At 48.9% G+C, this 19,071-nt stretch overlaps 1 protein-coding gene across 2 annotated transcripts in view; it reads left to right on the forward strand.

Annotated features, from left to right (window-relative positions):
* The window catches only part of STAG2 (STAG2 cohesin complex component), a 1,427,207-nt gene that overhangs the window by 730,534 nt on the left and 677,602 nt on the right, over nucleotides 1-19,071 (forward strand). For both annotated transcript variants that reach the window (XM_085608133.1, XM_085608134.1), the window contains exon 20: nucleotides 6,636-6,725. In XM_085608133.1, the coding sequence (XP_085464259.1) occupies nucleotides 6,636-6,725 (90 nt within the window). The remainder of the gene's footprint in view (nucleotides 1-6,635; nucleotides 6,726-19,071) is intronic.

Raw genomic sequence — 19,071 nt, forward strand, 5'->3', positions numbered from 1 at the left:
CATGACATTAACTTTGGGATCTTCCTCTGACCCTTGAGACCCATCTAGCTGTCCGATGCCCGATGGAGCTACCTGTTAGTTAAAGAGGAGTTGGGTTGTGGATTTCCCCCTCGACCATCACCTACCCAGCCGGACCTTTGGCAGACTTTCCTTCGTCTCTCACGTTTTCTTCCCCTACCCTTTTTCCCTTCCCCCTACCCTTCTACGCTCCACTTTTCTCGTCTTCCTATGCTCTTTAAAATGTTTGACATTTTAACCGATACCTTGCTATTTGGCCTTGGCCCGGTGGAGCTACCTGATAGCTAAAGAGGAGATGGGCCGTGGACTTCCCTCTAGGCTGTCATCTACCCAGCCGGACTTGGGGCAGAGTTCCTTTCGTCTCGCCGTCGTTTCTCCCTCCTACCCTTCTACGCTCCATTTATCTCATCTCCTATGCTCTTTAAATGTTTTACTAGTAACTTATGTAACCTGTTAAGTGATGTAATTTTGTAACTTTGTGGTTCTTCATGTAAAGTGCTCCGATACCTCTGGGTCTAGCCAGCGATATATAAAACTCAATAAATAAATAAATAGAGCCCTGTACCCCTACAATGTCTAAGTCAATTTTTAGACATTGTAAGTTAAGTGCTGCCATTAAGAGTATATGGTGCTGGGAGCTTGTCATCACGAACTCCACAGCACCATACTGAGAAGTTTGGAATCAAACTTCTCAGCACATTAAACCCACACTGATGCAAGTGTGAGATTTATTAAAAAATGCACACGGAGGGCCTGTTAGAGATGCCCCCTGAAAACTAACCTCCCACTAGTGTCCCGGGTGAGTGGCTGATTTCAGCTGCCACCACCAGACATGTTTAAGGACCCCTGGGTCGAGAGGCTGTTACTCTCTGGAACCTGAAACAATGCACATCCTGGGAGGAGGTACCAAGCCTCCTCCACCAGGATGGGCATTGTTCACGAAGGGGAAGCTTCAGAGGCTTGATGCCTTTGTGAGCTTCCCCAGGCCACTTGCTGCTTTCAGCAACTGGTTCCCACTGGTTCTCACCCCCACCTTGGGCGGGAGAACCTGCGGAAAAAACAATTGAGGAAGCGAGGTGTGTACACCTCTGCCAACTCCACCCCTCAGGTAAGGGAGGCGAGGTGAAGCTCAACTCTGTCTCCGCCATCTTGCAGATGGGGGCACTCAGCCAACAAGGGACAGGCTCATGCCCCCCTCCCACTGGAGGGTGGTGTAGGAAGGTGGATATCTGACTATGGTTACCCCCAACTTTTTGCCTAGTGTCTAGCTGGTTTTTCGACTTAGTTGGCCTGAGATCCTGCCATTCAGGGTCTCCGGCTGTCGGCTCTCTTTAAAATGGACTGTATGTACCCTAGGTACATACCCAATTGGTAAGGATCACCTTATTGGACCCTGTACAGTGTACCCTAGGTACCCAGGGCATAGGTGTACCCTAGGCCTCCCAGGGGCTGCAGCATGTATTATGCCACCCCTGGCCTGGCCTTACAATCAGACACAACTGGCTGATCACTCAGCTGGGGCAAGGTCGTGTAAACACCCCTTGCTTAGATATAGTATACCTATATCTACCCTTAAAATAGACACGTGTACCTGTGAGCCACTCCTATGGCAGGCCTTAACAATCCTGGAGGCAGAGTGCTTGGTAACATGTGAGATGGTGCTCTAGCATGAGCTGAGCCTGTCTGCAGCTTTCGGAACCATGTCCTTATAGCTGTTATATGTTATCGCCTACCATATACTCTTAAAGTGCCTTATAATCTTAAACGGTTATGGTAACTATGGTTTGGCTTTATCAAAACATGTCGTGTAAGGTGTCTTAACACTTTGGAATAATACCCCCATACCATTTCTGGCAAGGAGGATATTATTCCTCCCTTCTAGAGGGAGAGACATGTTAAAATCCTACTTTGCTGTTTAACTCTGACCAAAGCCTCAGCATCACAAAATGGATGCTGCTGCCACAGACACGAGTCTGACCTCCTGCAGCTGGGAGGCCTGGACAATAGGTTTCCTGCTTGGGGAGGTGCTAGCACCTCCCCAGACAGACTTTAGTGTATTGGGGCAGGGAGGGCTGAAAGGAATGTGACATGCCTGGGGCACACTAGGTGCTCCATGCTTAGTCCAGTTCAAACTGGTGCCCGGGCACTCCAGCCCCAGCTCTGGTGCGAAACTGGACAAAGGAAAGGGGGTGTAGCCACTCCCCTTCCTGGTCCCACCCATAGGAGGGACCTTGCCGGTGGCCCAGCCCACTAGCCCAGTATATCAGTAGGTAGCTGAGCCCTGCTAAATTAGATTAACCTGAATCTGCAACTTGAACAGAAACTCTGGTTCTTCGACATTCGACCTCAGGAAGAAGACTGAAGAAATCTTCCTTGTGGCCAAGGAGTGACCACCCTGGGCAACCAGGCACCATCCAGCGACCGCTGCTTGCTTTGCGACTGATCCTACGAGGGACGACTGCAGAGACGGCCAGCGCCGAGACTTCCAGACACCTCTGACCCAGATCCACATCTACAGCGAAGCTGAGACCCGTGGAGGCGACTAGGGACGTGGGACCAGCGACTTGGGAAAAGTGGCTAGTACCTGACTAGCGCGACTTCCGAGGCTCCCTCGAGACTGTGCTTGGGGAATTGAGAAGCCCCCATCCCGAGCACCATCTGCAAAGAAGATCAGCTCCCCACACTTCACGTGTTCTGTGTGGGTCCCTTCTGCACCGGAGTTGCTCGACGTGTTGTCTGGTTGCTGGCCCGTTGGCTAGTGACCTCTGCGACGACGAACCTTTGTTTTCATCTTGCTGGTCCGGCTCCTTCAGACTGGCACCCGCTCCTCTGTGAAAGAGAAGCACCCCAGACCTTCCTGGTCTGCACCAGAAGCAAGTCCTCCATCCTGCGTGGGTTCCGCTTGCCAAGGCTTGTTGGGTCCTAACTCGACTTCGACGCCGCCGACAGCAAGAGCCTTCGAGGGACAACTCACCTCCTGGTCCTGGTCGTCCTCGACGCCTCCTGGTACCCGTGGCTGCTGCGACAAGCTTCACCTCTTCACCTGCATCTGCACAACATCGCCTGGTTCCTTCCTGGTTCCTTCCCGGCTCCTGGCTGGTGACCTAGACTCTGTCCCTTCTGCTTGCAGGTTCCTTCCTTCTTGATTCCATCCTTGGGATCCACCGGACACTCTTCACTGACTGCCTGTCAGCAACTTTCCTTCAGGCATCCATAGGAGTCAACGACGAAACCCGGCGCAAGTTCACACCTATGCACCCGCAGCCCGTGGGCTAGGTAACTTGGATACTTCGGTGCTCACAAGGGTATTGACTATCCTAGGGTCTAGTTTCCAAGTCTCGACTTCCTAGCTATTCCAGAAGTGTCCTAAAACTGTTAAATTCTAATAACTACTATTTCTATCGACTTTTACGCATTACGCGTGAGTGTTTCCACTCTGCACCTGAATCCCGTGGGCCTCCCACTTCCTAACCTTTGGTAGTATAGTGTAGCCCCAGCGATTCCCTAGGCCTATCCTGTGTTCGTAATACCACTTACTTAGTATATGGTTTGCGTGGCCCCTAGGGCCTAACTGTATTACTTACCTGTGTGACTTAATGTATGCTTAAATAAGACTGTGTTGTACTTACCTCGATTCTCATAAAGAGTGCTGAGGGTTTTACTAGAATAAATGCATTCTATTTTTATATATATCTGTTGTGGTGTCCTTTCATTTGGTATTCAAGGGATTACATATGGTATAACAGCTGGCTTCACATGCCATACAGAGTTTAGCCTAAGACTGCTCTTGTCCATGCTACCACTAGGATAGCTGGTCTATAAGGTTGACTTTACAACCAATCACCATAAGGGTTGTTTGGACTGATACAAGGTGTACACTAGAATTAGTGACATCATATATCAGGCCAACTTCTCACAGGTGACACAATAGGGGGTGTACCCACCCCAGAGAAGGGACCCATTGGTCCCTGCCTTTTACCTACCAGTACGCCCCTAAATCTAGTATTTATGGGCACCCCTGAACGTTGCTCCTGCAGACTAGAAGAAACAACAAGGACTGAACAGCTGTGCAGCAGTTAACAAGAGGAAGACGCCCGCTGACTTGGTCCCAGCCCTACCGGCCTGTGTCCCCCTCAAACCTGCTCCTGCGAAATTCCGGTGGGTCCTGCAGCCAGCAACCTTGAAAACCGCAGAGGACCTGCCTGCCCTCAAGAACAAAGACTTTGTCTCCGGTGAACACTGGATTTGTTAATTTGCAACCTCTGGATCTGGCCGGACACCACGGATGCGCCCCTCTGTGCACCCGCAGTCCATAGCCCGAGCTCAAGTGCGCAAATACCACGAGGCGATCACCCTGACAATCCTGACCCGAGATCCAGCAACCCCTGACCTGCCTCAAGCCTCCAGCCGACGCCTGCAGCCCAAATACGACCAGGAGCTGGTAATAAGATCCGACCCCAAAAGGCACCCCTGCACCCGACGCCCCACGGCCTTGTGTGCCCAAACCGACGGTGCTTAACCTAACTTCCCAACTTACCTCTCGAAGTGGTGGTCTCACCCAGAAGACCTTTGTCCCCAAGCATGCAGTGCCTTTCCAAACCGGAGGTTCCCCATTGAAAACTGGGCGCCTGACGTCGAAACCGCACCCTGCAGCCCTGCTGCCGCTGAGGGTCCACCTTTGGTGCTACTTTGTTTCCCCATTTGCCACAACCAAGTGGCCTGCTTTCCAGCTGCCACCAACCGGAGGCCCCCTGCCCCCCATTGGATAACATTGGGCCTCCGCACTCTGCACCTGGCCACCCTAGTGCCGCTGAGGGGGTAACTAGAATGCGTCCTTGACCCTGGGCGACCCCTGAGTCTACCCCCAGAACCTCAACATCCCACTACCAAATACTTACCTCAAAACTGATAACACTTTTTTCCTCCATAGAAACATTGACTGTTTTTCTGTGAAAAGTGTTAGTGTGTGGAGTTTGAAAACCTAAAGAAATTCTTTTAATTTGTACTGTTTAACAAAAACGATTTTACTTACCTGTTTACAGGAAATGTCCCAGAGTAGTATCCAGGTTTACTACTCTGTGTAAGAAAAGTAATCCAAAAGTACCTTACCTGTAATCTTACTGAAAGTCCCATTCAAAGTATATGTACTGTATTCTGAAAAGCATTGCATTATCAGTAACACTACTGTAAATACATTTATTTGTATTTATTTAAGCGATTTGTAGAGCCGGCAAATACCCGTGGGTGTCTCGGCGCTACAAATTGAAGAGTAGTCGTATGGTAGGATGCTCATTGGTTGAAAAGCCAAGTTTTTATAAGTTTCCTGAAGGCAGGTAGCGTTGGGCAGGCTTTTTTTTGCTGAGGGAGGGAGTTCCACAGTTTGGCAGTGGCGAAAGTACAATTACAATTGCAATCTGAAAAGTTACAGTCTGTATATGTACTGCAAAGTACTTATCACTTACCTGTGCCAGGCTTGCATGGTTTTAGGAAATCAAATACCTAAAAGAATATTTTTATAGAAAAACAATTGGTCTGAAGTTGAATTCTTTGGGTGTGTGAATTCAATTGCTGACTGAGTGTGTACAACAAATGTTTAACATTGTCCTCTGATACTGCCTTACTGTGCCACCACACTACCACAGGTGGAGTGAGGTGCTATGTAACTTTACCTCTGCCTACCTTTGGGGATCAACTGGACTCTCTGCACACTATACCTCACTTTGATATAGTATATACAAAGCCAGCTTTCTACACATCACAGAGGGAGAGCTGTTACATTTGCAGTCTTTTGTGGACTTACAGTTTAGTTGAATTGTCATGCAGCTTCTTTGGCCTTCTCTAACCTGCAATATTGCTTATTTTAGGATGACAGAGCACAATCCCAATTGGGCAGAGCTCTGCTTTAATGTTTTCTGGTGTGATTCAGAGGTATCCTGAATCCTTCCCTTGAATTTATAGAGGAGTGGTTAATAAAATGTTTCTTACCTCTCTTAACAAGCTTTCTGATGGATATGATAGCTGTTAGATTACATTTCACCCTCCCTTATCAAGGGTTGTTTGTCTCGTAATGATTTGAGACTGACCTTTCTACCCTTGGCTTCTAATGGGAAATGAAAAATTGAGGTAGAACTGTTGACACAGGCTCCTGTGGCTTTACATATATCACTCCAGTATCACTTCTGATTTCTCAGATCCTATAAATGATGGTGTACACCGTTATCTAGCAATCTTTAATGCTACTGCTGAAGATTTTTTCCAAATCCATTCTAGTGCCTAGAGATTAAGTTCTTAAAAGTAATCTGCAGGAGTTCCTGTATCCATTAGAAAGAACTTAACCAAAGGTAAATAACTTGTTCTTCTGGTGGCAAGGTTGTTTTTCGGACTACTTATGTTTCTTTGAACTCTGAAAATGCTTGCAATTATGCCATGAAAACAAGTTTAGCCTTCCTAAGATGGGAAATGAGTTCGATAAGAGTAAATGTGATTTCAAATGTTGTTCTTTAATAGTAATTGGCTTCTGTGAAATGAATCAATAGTGTTATGTACTTCCGTAACATCATATTTTTTTCAATATTGAATTTTTTTTTAACCTTAAATATTTGATTTTTGTATTGCAGTATTCTGTGGATGCCGAAAAGGTGACTAACCTCTTGCAGTTGCCACAATACTTTGATTTAGAAATCTACACTACTGGAAGGTTGGAAAAGGTATAGAAATGTATATATACTCAAAAACTAGAACAACCTTGAAATGAGGATCAGAACTGAAATAAAGATAGACTTTTACTTTATGCTCGGAGACCAAAAGTGATTTAAGCTGGAGTCTGGAAAAACAAAATCTCTTTTGGGGAACTGAGGCTCAGATACATCAGATGATGCCACAAGAATGGTTGGGAGATAATGAAGAGTATAAAAGTACCCTGAAAAGGGCATACTGTGACACATTCTCACACACAAATTTCTATTTTTCACAATCAACCTAAACAGGAAGAGAATACTCTTTTAAAGAGGCAGTCTTGAAGGAGTTACATCTATACTCTATTTTTAATAAATCAAATACCAAGTGGAATCATGTGAATGCTGATTGGACACATTTCTAGGGATTTTCATATATTTATAAACACAAGCTCTGTCAAGTAATAAGGGTGTTTTGTTTTTATTAATAACATCATTTTATTTCTTTTCAGATTGAAAGGAATAAGTTATAAAACCTAAATAACCAGTGTTGCACATAATCAAACAGGGAATTGTGCTACTCACCCGTGAGGGTCTCAAGGCGGTGTGGGGGAGGAGGTGCAGTTCCGTACAGCTGAAAAGCCAGGTCTTGAGAGCCTTCCTGAAGGTGTTCAGGGAGGGAGCGCGTCTGATGTTGATTGGGAGCTCGTTCCAGGTCTTGACTGTGATGTAGGAGAAGGATCTTCCCCCTGCTTTGTCTCTACTGATGCGTAGGGTTTTGGCGAGGACGAGGTTGGGGAATCTGAGGTTTCTTTTGGGTATGTGGAGAGTGATTCTGTCGTTGAGGTAATGGGGTCCGGTGTTGTGTAGGCATTTGTAGGCATGGGTGAGTATCTTGAAAGTGACTCTCTTCTTCATGGAGAGCCAGTGGAGTTTACGTAGGTGATGACTGATGTGCTCGTGTTGAGGGATGCCAAGGACAAGTCTGGTGGCGGTGTTCTGTATCGTCAGGAGCTTGTGGAGTAGAGACTTGTTTATGCCAGCGTAGTCCAGCCTGCTAGTAATGAGTGCGTGGGTGACTGTCTGACTCGGCGGGGATCCATTTGAAGGTCTTATGGTGGATGCGGAGGGTGTTGAAGCAGCTGGAGGCAACGGCGTTGACCCGTCTGTTAACGAAGAGGGTGGAGTCGAATACGATGCCGAGGTTTCTGGTGTGGTCCGTGGGGGTCGGGGGTCTGCCGAGGGCGGTGTGCCACCAGGTGTTACATGCCGATGTGGTGGTTCCGAGGATGAGGACTTCTGCCTTCACTGAGTTGAGCTTTAGGCAGCTGTTGCTCATCCAGACTGCAACTTCTTGCATTCTTTCCTGCAAGTTGAGTCTGGTGGTGGTGGGGTCTTTGTTGAGGAAGAGGATGAGCTGGGTGTCGTCGGCGTAGGATACTATGCTGAGGCGGTGCTGTCTTACGATGGCGGCGACAGAGTCCATGTAGATGTTGAAGAGGGTTTGGCTGAGCGATGATCTCTGTGGGACTCTGCAGTTGATTTCCGTGGGTTCGGAGAGGAAGGGAGGCCGTCTGATCCTTTGGCTTCTGCCGTTGACGAACAATCTGATCGAGCCGAGGGCGTATCCTTGTATGCCGGCATCGTGTTGTCTGGAGGCGAGTGTGCGGTGGGAGACTGTGTCGAAAGCTGCTGACAGGTCGAGTAGGATCAGGGCTGCGGTGTGGCCTTGTTCGAGGGGGGTGAAGATGTTGTCTGTGGCGGTGAGCAGGGCGGTCTCGGTGCTGTGGTTGCTGAGGAATCCGGATTGAGAAGGGCCGAGGATGGCGTTGTCTTCGATGAACCTTGTCACATAGCAACTATTCCGCTGAATACACTTGTGCAGGAGATAATCTCAGGCATAATTAACACTTGCAGTGTCTCCCTCACTCCCACTCCAGTGCCACATAATTCGTTCACTCTTAGTGCACTATTAGCCTAATCCCTAGAAACTAAGCCATGGTCCCATGTTTTCTTATGTTTATCCTGGAAGCCTCAGATACAGTTCTTGTACTAATTGAGCTAATCTATCCACCTCATCTACTACTCGGAGAAAGATGACATATTCTTACTCAACCTATAACTGCCAATGTCATGGTCTCAATTCAGACAGCCTAATCTGATCAGCATCTATTTATGTCGACTGTGCTCCCCCTCATCTGTGATTCCAAGCAGCGTTTTCTGCAATGTAAGTGTGACCAAGACCAAATGGTCCAGAGAAGTGTTGCTTCAGTGTTAACCCAGTATCTCTTAATGTGAGGGCAGTCTGACACTACATGGAGGATGTTACAAGTGCCTACTTTACATCTCAGACGTGCATTTAATAACTGCCCTAGTTTATGGAGGCGTATTGGCTTTTAGTAACATCTATGGAGGACCTTGAAATTTATCATCCTGAGGCGTGCAGAGATGGCCAGCTCTGGGTGCCATTTCTGAAAACAAGCCATTCATAGTCCCCAGGAGGCCCACCTCTTTTTGAGACCTAAGTGGCGCTAGAAGGTCAGGAGCATTAATCACAAGCATTTGCTAAATATGCGCTCTTTCCAAGGGACCCAGTGGTGCCCTCTGCTTCTAGTGGGTTGCATCCAGGAAGTGCATATAGTTTTAAACGCGTAAAGTTAAGACCAAATTTGTATGCTAGTGTATCAAATGCCTTGAAACGGATGGCTTCACAGATGTCCCTCAGCTTACGTGTACCAGTTAGATCCCAGCATCCAATTCTTGCTTATGTCACTACTTCCGGCTGCCACTTGTTATGCCATAGCGCTGTTTCATCCGTGAATATTATCATGCATTGTGATCCGTCTTCGTGCAGCTCTCCAGGCTTCAGGTACTGCTTTAGTGGGAGATGGTAGCGATTCAAGGATTGTAACACCTTATAGAAGGTTAAACGTGCCTGTGTTTTTGATTGCGTCCAGTTCTATGGAAATCGCGTGTTTACCCATCTCACAAAATTGCCAGTCATTGATCACAGTCAGACGAAAAAGTCTGTAATACTGCCTCATCTGTCACGCCAAGGCTGCTATCAAACGGAGATTGAATACTTACTCCAGTATTGGAACTTTCATAGATTCCCATAGCTTGTATCATTCCTTGTCGTCGGAATGGGAGTCTCGGTACACAAAATAACATAGCAGTAGGTGAAAAAGAGAAAGAAAAAGGCATAGGCCTTATTCCCTTTTGTAGCATATCTACCTTTTTGTAAAAGAGATCAAAACACAGCAGCAGCCAATCAGATTAGCCTCACCCCACAGAACCCTCCTGAGAGAACCTCAGAGCCTCAGATTTCTACCGCACGTTGTGCTTAGGGAGTCTCCCTTGAGCTCTGCTCACTTCAACTCTGACTGCTTTTTTTGACATTTTTCTTCAGAATTGTTTGGTGTTTCATTCAGAAATGTCTGACAAGGAGAAGAAAGCCCTTTTCAAGCCTTGTTCCACCTGTGGCAAGAAGAGGCTGTATGTGGAGGACCGGCATAAGGACTGCATATATTGCCTGTACCCGGATCATAAGGCAGCGAACTGCAAGATCTGCCGCACCTTCTCTATGAAGACCCTCCGGGATCGTGAGGGTCACCTTCTCACTTGGCTCCAGAAGGTAAAGTCAGGGAAGGGAACTCTGCCAAGTGACAGTGAGGACTCATCATCTGGCACCTAATCTCGCAGGTCAGTGAAAAGGGGTAGGGCTTCCCCTTCACCATCCTCTGAACGTCCTGTTAAGGCCTCAAAAAAGACCCCCCGTGAGTCTAAGAGCCGGGGTCCGAGTAAATCTCACCACAGTGCAAAGGAGATGGAAGGACCATCTGCAGCTGCAGCAGTGGTGGAGTCTGCTAAGACTTTTAACAAGCCCTCTTCTCTATCTTCTGAGCAGTCAGAAAAAGATTACAGATCGTCGACGATGCCGCAGAAGACTCCGACGAAAACTTCAAAATCTCAGGTGAAGAAAGTTGCACCGTCTACGGGCTCGTCGACGGTGCCTTCTACTTAAACATCGACGTCCGCGTCGACGGGAGTGTCGACGGTTTCGACGGCAGTGTCGACGTCGCCCATCTCTTCATCGACGATTCAACCGTCGACAGTGTATCTTCCGTCGACGACCTCGTCGACTATGGTTTCTCTTTCAACTCCATCACCGACGGTACCGTCAACTTTGTCGACGGAGAGGATTACAATATCCTTTGAGAGAACACCTGATATGACGTCACCAAGGAGGGTTGCCTCCTTGCCTCCCGCGCTGTTGCTCGAGAAAGAAGACTCTGACGGGGATTATCAGGATTCTTGTGGCTATGCCCATAGTCCCTCACAATTGTTGGTCAAATGTCAGGACACTGATTCGGAGGGCGACTACACTCCTGGGTACTCATACCAACAATCCTATTGTCGTCAGAGCAGCGCAGGCCAGGAGATGGTTGCGGTCCCTTCTTCGCTCCTGGCAGATCTCCAGGGCATGTTGCAGGATATAGGAAGAGGTTCTCTCAAGCTCCTCCTCTTCCTCCATCTTCGACTTTCTCTGCAGTACATACTGTGCCTACACCATCGGCTCCTGCAGTGTTTTCTCCGGGTGTACCATCCCAGATGGTTTCACAGCCGCAGGTCTCCAGCCCAGGTTTACCTCCAGTAGTCCCGGATGTTCATGATGATTCCTCGGACGAGGATCAGGATGATGGCAACAGGTCTAACCAGTGTGTTGAGTTGGAGGATTATGTGATCCCGGATCCTGCTTCACCTACTCCAGATCCAGTGGATTCTCCCCCGGCAGACATTGGGGTTTTTTACAAGCTGATGGAAAGAGCCTCCAGTAGATTCCAGCTTCCTATGCCTTCAGTTCAAACGGAATGCTTCCTGTATGATTTTAAGGAGCCCTACAGGAAAGTGGTCTGTTCCATTCCCATTGTCGGCCATGTGTGGGACGAGGGTTTGAAGGCGATGAAGAACCCGGCTACTGTTGTTCCAGTTTTGCCACGCCTAGAGAAGAAGTACAAGGTGCCTGAGGATAGTCCAGCCTCCTTGATCGGTCAACCGAAGCCGGATTCGGTAATATCCCAGGCGGCGCAAAGAAAGTCCGGCCCACAGGTGGTTTCTACGATTCACAGTACCTAAGAGCCACTTCCAATTAAAAGTTTTACCCTTTGGACTTCGCTCTGCCCCGAGGATCTTTACCAAGGGGCTGGCACCGGGGGCAGCTTTCCTCAGGAAACAGCATGTTCGAGGCATATGAGCTGCAGATTATACACTTTTGCATAGATCGCCATCTGGTGTTGGGCCCGGATGTTTGCAGTTTGTTTTTCTTCTTGGACAGTCTTTGGAAGTCACGGGTTCGGTGACTCCTCCTTCGGTCCGTACTGCGCATGGGCTTCGGCTCCATCCTCAGATTGTTTTTTTCCGCCATCGGGCTCGGATGTAATACTTCGTGCTCCGGCTTCGAACCATCCAGTTCGACCTTCGACGAAAAATCCTCGTCCATCGAGATTCTTTAGACTGAATCGACTTCTTCATCTCTCTCTTCGGCACTTCCTCGATTCCAGGCAGCAGCCTTCGGGCCTACTTCGACTCCGGTCTCGGCCGATGGAAAGGACTCCTTTCAAGAAGTGCCCAAAATGTGGGTCTAAATTTCCCCACACCGACCTCCATCAGGTGTGCAACCTCTGCCTCTCTCCCAAACACGAGGCCCGAGACTGCCCCGCCTGCAAGTCTTTTTGATCGAAAAAGACTATTCGGGGATCGACTAGCTCGACGCACCATGGCGCACTCATCGACCTCGGCTCCACCTGACATCTTCGGAGAAGACACCGGAGCTTCGGGACAGCAGCACAAAGAACGGGAGGAAGATGTCGTCAGCGCTTCCGAGGCCGACGACTTCGACGTGGAGGAGATCACACCGGCGCAGAGGATCGTGAGTACTCTACCCCCTCCCCCTCCCATGCCCATACCGAAAGAGACTCCGGTTACCCCTTCGCCTCCGGGCCTAGGGAAAACCAAGCATACTGCTTCCATCACCCCACCTTCGGGCCCGGTGAAAAAGCATCACAAGTCTCCTGGCGGCTCGGGCTCGAGCCAGCCTCCTAGCGGCGCCGAAAAACATTCTTCGGCGCCAAAGAAAACAAGTTCCGTTCCGAAGCCATCGGTATCGAAACCTGGCCTCTCGGTGCCGACCAAACACAAATCCCTCGGCACCGACGCTTCCGTGTCGAAGCCTGCCTCTGCGCCGACCAAAAGATCGGACACCCCGATAAAGCACGGCGCGGATAAACCGAGGAAGCCTTCGGTTCCGAAAACATCGGCACCGAGGGAGCTTTTCACACCGGATCCTCTTCAAAAGACTTTAACTAAGGATCCCAGGACTGGACATTTAACTTTGTCTTCCAAGAAAAGACTTTTGGACAAGCCAACTCCTCCACCACCACCAAAACGGAAGGACTCTGCCACATCCCCCTTCAGAGTACCCTCCCCACCGCCTCCAACTCCTCCTCTTCCGCCTCCACCTCCTCCCCCTCCTCCACCCCCTCCCCCTCCTCCACCCCCTCCATCTCCGCCCCCACCTTCTCCACCTTTGCCTCATCGGTCCCAAACACCGCCTCCGGACCCTGATGACCACGGAGATCCATTCTATGACCCCACAGATGCCCCGCAGGACCCCACTCCTCCGGGAACACCTGACCCATGGGAGGATTACCACAATACAGATATCCCAGATGTGCCTCAGGATGATCTCTATCCATCCAGGCCATCTCCACCAGAGGACTCCCTGGGGTTCCACCACCTCTTACAACGGGCGCCACATTACCATGGGGTGGAATTACACAGTGATCCAGTTGAGGAAGACTTCCTACTTGACACATTTGACATAGCAGATAAATCCACCGCTATATTACCCATGCTTAAAGGGGTGACCAAGCATGCCACAGAGGTTTTCAAAGACCCCGTTAGAGCTAGGGTCTTGAACCCCAGAATAGAAAAAAGTACAAGGCAGCCCCTACCGATCCTGTCTATATTAAAGGACCTGCGCCCCTAGACTCACTAGTGGTTTCCACAGCTAGGAAGCGCCCCAACTCTGTCATCTGGTGAGGCTCCACCACCTGATAAGGAGTCCAAGCTTTTAGATGCGTCAGGCAAACGCACTGCCTCGCAGGCTGCCAATATGTGGCGCATCGCCAACACGCAGGCGCTGGTAGCAAGGTACGATAGAGCACACTATGATGAGTTGGAGGCTCTCATGCAGCATCTCCCGGAGAAATATAAGAATAAAGCTCATGAGCTGATACAAGAGGGAAAGATTATTACCAACACCTCTATTAAATGTGCACTTGACGCAGCAGACACGGCGTCCAGGGCTATAAACACCAGTGTCCTGCTTCGCCGTCACGCCTGGCTCAGAATTTCAGGCTTTAAACCAGAGGTCCAAGCATCTATCTTAAACCACCCTTTTGACCAACAACACTTACTTGGCCCAAAAGTAGACGAAGCCCTGGAAAAAATGAAGAAGGATACAGACACGGCGAAGTCTATGGGAGCCCTGCAATCACAAACCCCTAGACGTTCCTTTCGCCGTTCCTCCTTTCGAGGCTCTGGCAGAGGTTACTCTTCCGATAGCGCCTCCACTTCCTACAAGTCCCCTCCTCAAAATACCTTCTCAAAGGGCTACCAAAGAGGTGGATATCGAGGAAACAATAATAAAGGCAGGGGCAAAACCAACACCGCCCGTTATGCCACACCGCCCACACAATGACTTTCCCCCGCACCCCCCAGACCATTCCACTCCGGTCGGGGGCAGACTACAAGACTTCCTTCAAACCTGGGAGGCCATAACATCAGACAAATGGGTAACCCAAATTATTCGGTCAGGGTACTGTCTTGAACTAACTTCTACCCCCCCAAATATTCCACCCAGACACCGTGCGATGTCACAAGAACATACCACACTTCTGAAACAAGAGGTACACTCCCTCCTGCAAAAACACGCGATAGAGCAGGTACCCGTCGATCAGCAAAATCTAGGGGTCAACTCTCTATACTTTCTCATACCGAAGAAAGACGAGACCCTACGGCCCATTCTAGACCTCCGGCCTCTAAATGCATACATCCATTCAGACCATTTTCATATGGTAACTCTTCAGCAAGTTCTCCCACTCCTCCGTCAGGGCGACTTTCTCACTACACTGGACCTGAAAGACGCATACTTTCATATCCCAATACACCCTGCTCACAGAAAGAACCTCCGATTTGTGGTAGACGGCCAACATTATCAGTTCAAGGTTCTCCCCTTCGGGGTCACAACCGCACCACGGGTGTTTACCAAATGCCTGGCAGTAGTGGCAGCACACCTCCGAAGACGAAACATTCACGTCTTCCCCTACCTGGACGACTGGCTCATAAAGGCCGCGTCCTACCACCAGTGTGTACAAAATACAAACACTACCATACAACTACTCCACCAGCTAGGCTTTACGGTGAATCGCCAAAAGTCCCACTTGATACCGTCTCACACAAAGCAATACCTCGGTGCCACTATAGACACCTCAAAAGCTATAGCCTATCCCAACTCAGCCAGGATCGCAAGCATGCTAGCCCTGCGCCAAAAGTTCCTTCTTCAGCACTCTCTACCAGCAAGAGTGTTCATGAAACTAATAGGGATGATGGCGTCTTGCATTTTCATAGTGCCTCATGCAAGACTTCACAAGCGTCCACTCCAAGAGTGCTTGGCACGCCAGTGGAACCAGGCCCAGGGTCAGCTGACGGATCTGGTGTTGGTGGACGGCCGCACTCATCGATCTCTGCAGTGGTGGAACACCACAAACCTTTCCAAAGGGTGACCGTTCCTGGACCCGGTTCCTCAGGTGATTCTAACGACAGAAGCATCGCTCTCCGGCTGGGGAGCGCATCTATTACACCTCACAGTGCAAGGGCTATGGACGCCACAACAGAGGTAATTCCACATCAACCATCTGGAGTTATTGGCGATCTTTCTAGCCCTGAAATCGTTTCAGAAACAAATTTCAGCCAAAGCAGTCCTAATTCGCACAGACAATATGACTGCAATGTATTGTATTCAAAAACAGGGGGGGACACACTCTCCCCAGCTCTCCCGCTTAGCACAGAGCATATGGAGATGGGCAATTCCACAAAAAATCTTTCTCCTGGCACAACACGTCCCAGGCATATAAAACACCATGGCAGATCTGCTCAGCAGACAAACGCAGCAAATGCACGAATGGGAACTGCATCCACAAGTTCTTCACCCATTCTTCCACAAGTGGGGACATCCTCAGATAGACCTCTTCGCCACCCACGAAAACAAAAAATGCCCAAGCTTCGCCGCCAGATACCCACACCCATTGTCCAAAGGCAATGCGATATGGATGAACTGGTCAGGCAAATTTGCATACGCCTTTCCATCTCTCCCGCTGATTCCATTAGTGGTAAGGAAGCTACAACAGCACTCCCTCACTCATTCTGGTAGCTCCGACATGGGCCAGGCAGCCGTGGTACACCACACTACTACAGCTATCGGTGTTACACATCAAAAACTGCACCTGTCCCCATGCCCCCTAACCCAGAACCATGGAGAAATCAGGCACCCGGACCCAGCTCAGCTCAACCTTGCGATCTGGCTCCTGAAATCTTAGAATTTGGATACCTTAATCTTCCCCCTGATTGCATGAACATTATCAAGGAAGCCAGACGTCCTACCACTCGAGCATGCTATGCCGTAAAGTGGAAGAGATTTGTTGTTTACTGCCATAACAATACAATCAACCCTTTAGATGCATCCATACAGCACATCATATGCTATCTGCTCCATCTTCAAAGGTGTAACCTGGCATATTCATCCATACGTCTACACCTAGCAGCAATTGCTGCTTACCTACAAAACAGACAGCATTTATCACTGTTCAGAGTGCCTGCTATTAAAGCCTTTATGGAAGGCCTTAAACGAGTAATTCCACCCAGGGCACCACCTTCCCCTGTATGGAATCTAAACGTAGTTCTTACAAGGCTAATGGGTCCGCCTTTCGAACCAATGCATAAATGTGAGCTACAATTCCTCACTCGTAGCTATCACTTCCTTTAGAAGGGTTAGTGAGATACAAGCGTTCACTATACAAGAACCCTTTTTACAGATACATCACAGCAAGGTGATACTTCGCACAAATCCAAAATTTCTGCCTAAGGTCATTTCCCCCTTCCATCTTAATCAATCGGTAGAATTACCGTTTTTTTTCTCGCAACCTCAATCTGTTGCGGAAAGGGCTCTACATACACTTGATGTTAAAAGGGCTTTACTGTACTACATACAAAGAACGCAACCTTTCAGAAAGACTAAACAGTTGTTTCTCCTTCTCTCCACCGCATAAAGGCAACCCCATCTCTAAATCAGGGATAGCTAGGTGGATTGTAAAGTGCTTACAAATTTGCTATCACAAAGCAAAAAGAACATTATCTGTTCCACCTAAAGCCCACTCTACAAGAACGTTAGGGGCTTCTATGGCTTTTCTAGGGAACATACCCTTAGATGACATCTGCAAAGCAGCCACATGGTCAACACCGCACACCTTCACAAAACATTACTGTGTAGACGTGCACTCCAAACAACAAGCTAGTGTGGGCCAGGCTGTACTAAAGACACTATTTCAAACCACTGCAACGGATACCGGTGGTCGCCGCTAGGGCTGGGTACTGCTATATAATCTATGCAAAAGTGTATAATCTGCAGCTCATATGCCTCGAACGGAATATGCTACTTACCAGTATGCATCTGTTCTTGGCATGTAGAGCTGCAGATCTATACACGCCCACCCGGCTACCTGTATCCGTTCCAGTCTATCTTATTTAGATACAACACACATGGGTTTCTTACTATTGTCACTACGCTCCATCTTTTCCCTGCTGGCGAAAAACAATCTGAGGATGGAGCCGAAGCCCATGCGCGGTACGGACCGAAGGAGGAGTCACCGAACTCGTGACTTCCAAAGACTGTCCAAGAAGAAAAACAAACTGCAAACATCCGGGCCCAACACCAGATGGCGATCTATGCAAAAGTGTATAGATCTGCAGCTCTACATGCCAAGAACAGATGCATACTGGTAAGTAGCATATTCCTTTCAAATCTTCCCCTACCTGGATGACTGTTTGCTGAAGGCTCCGTCCAGGCGGACAGCGGAGGAGACAGTCGAGGCATGTACGACTCTGTTCAGCAATCTGGGTCTGACTCTCAACAGGGAGAAGTAGTCTCTCTGTCCGTCCAAGAGAGCACGGTTCCTAGGGGCTATCTTGGACACTTCTCTCATCAAGGCTTTTCCATCCTTCGAAAGGCAAGAAAAACTAAGGTCCTTGGCTCATTTGTTGAGAAAAAGAAAGTGTCTTTCAGTACGCCGTTACAAATCCCTTCTAGGAGTGATTTCTTCATGCATCCCTCTGATACCCCACTGCAGATTGCGGATGCGATCTCTTCAAGAGCAACTAGACATGCAGTGGCAACAAGTTCACGGCTCTTTCCACGACAAGGTGGTGATTACTGCGGCAATGATAGAAACCGCCTTGTGGTTGACACAGGAGGAGAATTTATCCTAAGGTCTATCCTTTGTAAGCAATCCAGCTCCTCAAGTTGTCGCAACAGATGCCTCGCTGGAAGGTTGCGGTGGGGTGCTTAAGGACTTAAATGTAAGCGGGCATTGGTTGCCCCGGCACAGACTTCTTCACATCAACCTCCTGGAGCTCAGAGCGATTCTTCTGGCTCTTCAAGCGTTTCTTCCACGTTTGCAGGGTTCGGCGGTTCTCGTCCGCATGGACAACACCACGGCCATGCACTACATCAACAAGGAAGGGGGTACCAGATCTCTTCCGTTGTTGCAGGAGGCCCAAAGAATGTGGGAATGGGCGATCCTGCACGGAATATCGCTCACGGCAGAACACCTACCAGGAGTGCTAAACGAAAAGGCGGACAGACTCAGAAGGCTTTCGTCAGTCAGCCACGAGTGAGAACTAAACCAGATGGTCTTGGACGACATTTTTCACCGGTGGGGCAAACCCTCAATAGATATCTTTTCTACCCCAGTGAACAGAAAATGCCAGTTTTACGCAAGCAAAGTTCACCATCGCGGATCGCTGGGGAATGCGCTTTCGATAGCTTGATCAAGAGCATTTGTGTACACCTTTTCCCCCCATTCCGTTAATACCAAGGATACTCAGGAAGATCAAAACGGAGCCATGCAAGATGATCCTAATAGCCCCAGCTTGGCCGAGTCAGTTTTGGTTCACGGAGCTTCACCTTCTTTCTCTGGTCCCTCCACGTCCTCTACGGGCGATCCCGGATCTTCTCACGATGTCCCAGGGCCAGATCTGACAT

Source organism: Triturus cristatus, chromosome 5_2, assembly GCF_964204655.1.
Source record: "Triturus cristatus chromosome 5_2, aTriCri1.1, whole genome shotgun sequence".
In the NCBI taxonomy this organism is placed as follows: Eukaryota; Metazoa; Chordata; class Amphibia; order Caudata; family Salamandridae; genus Triturus; species Triturus cristatus.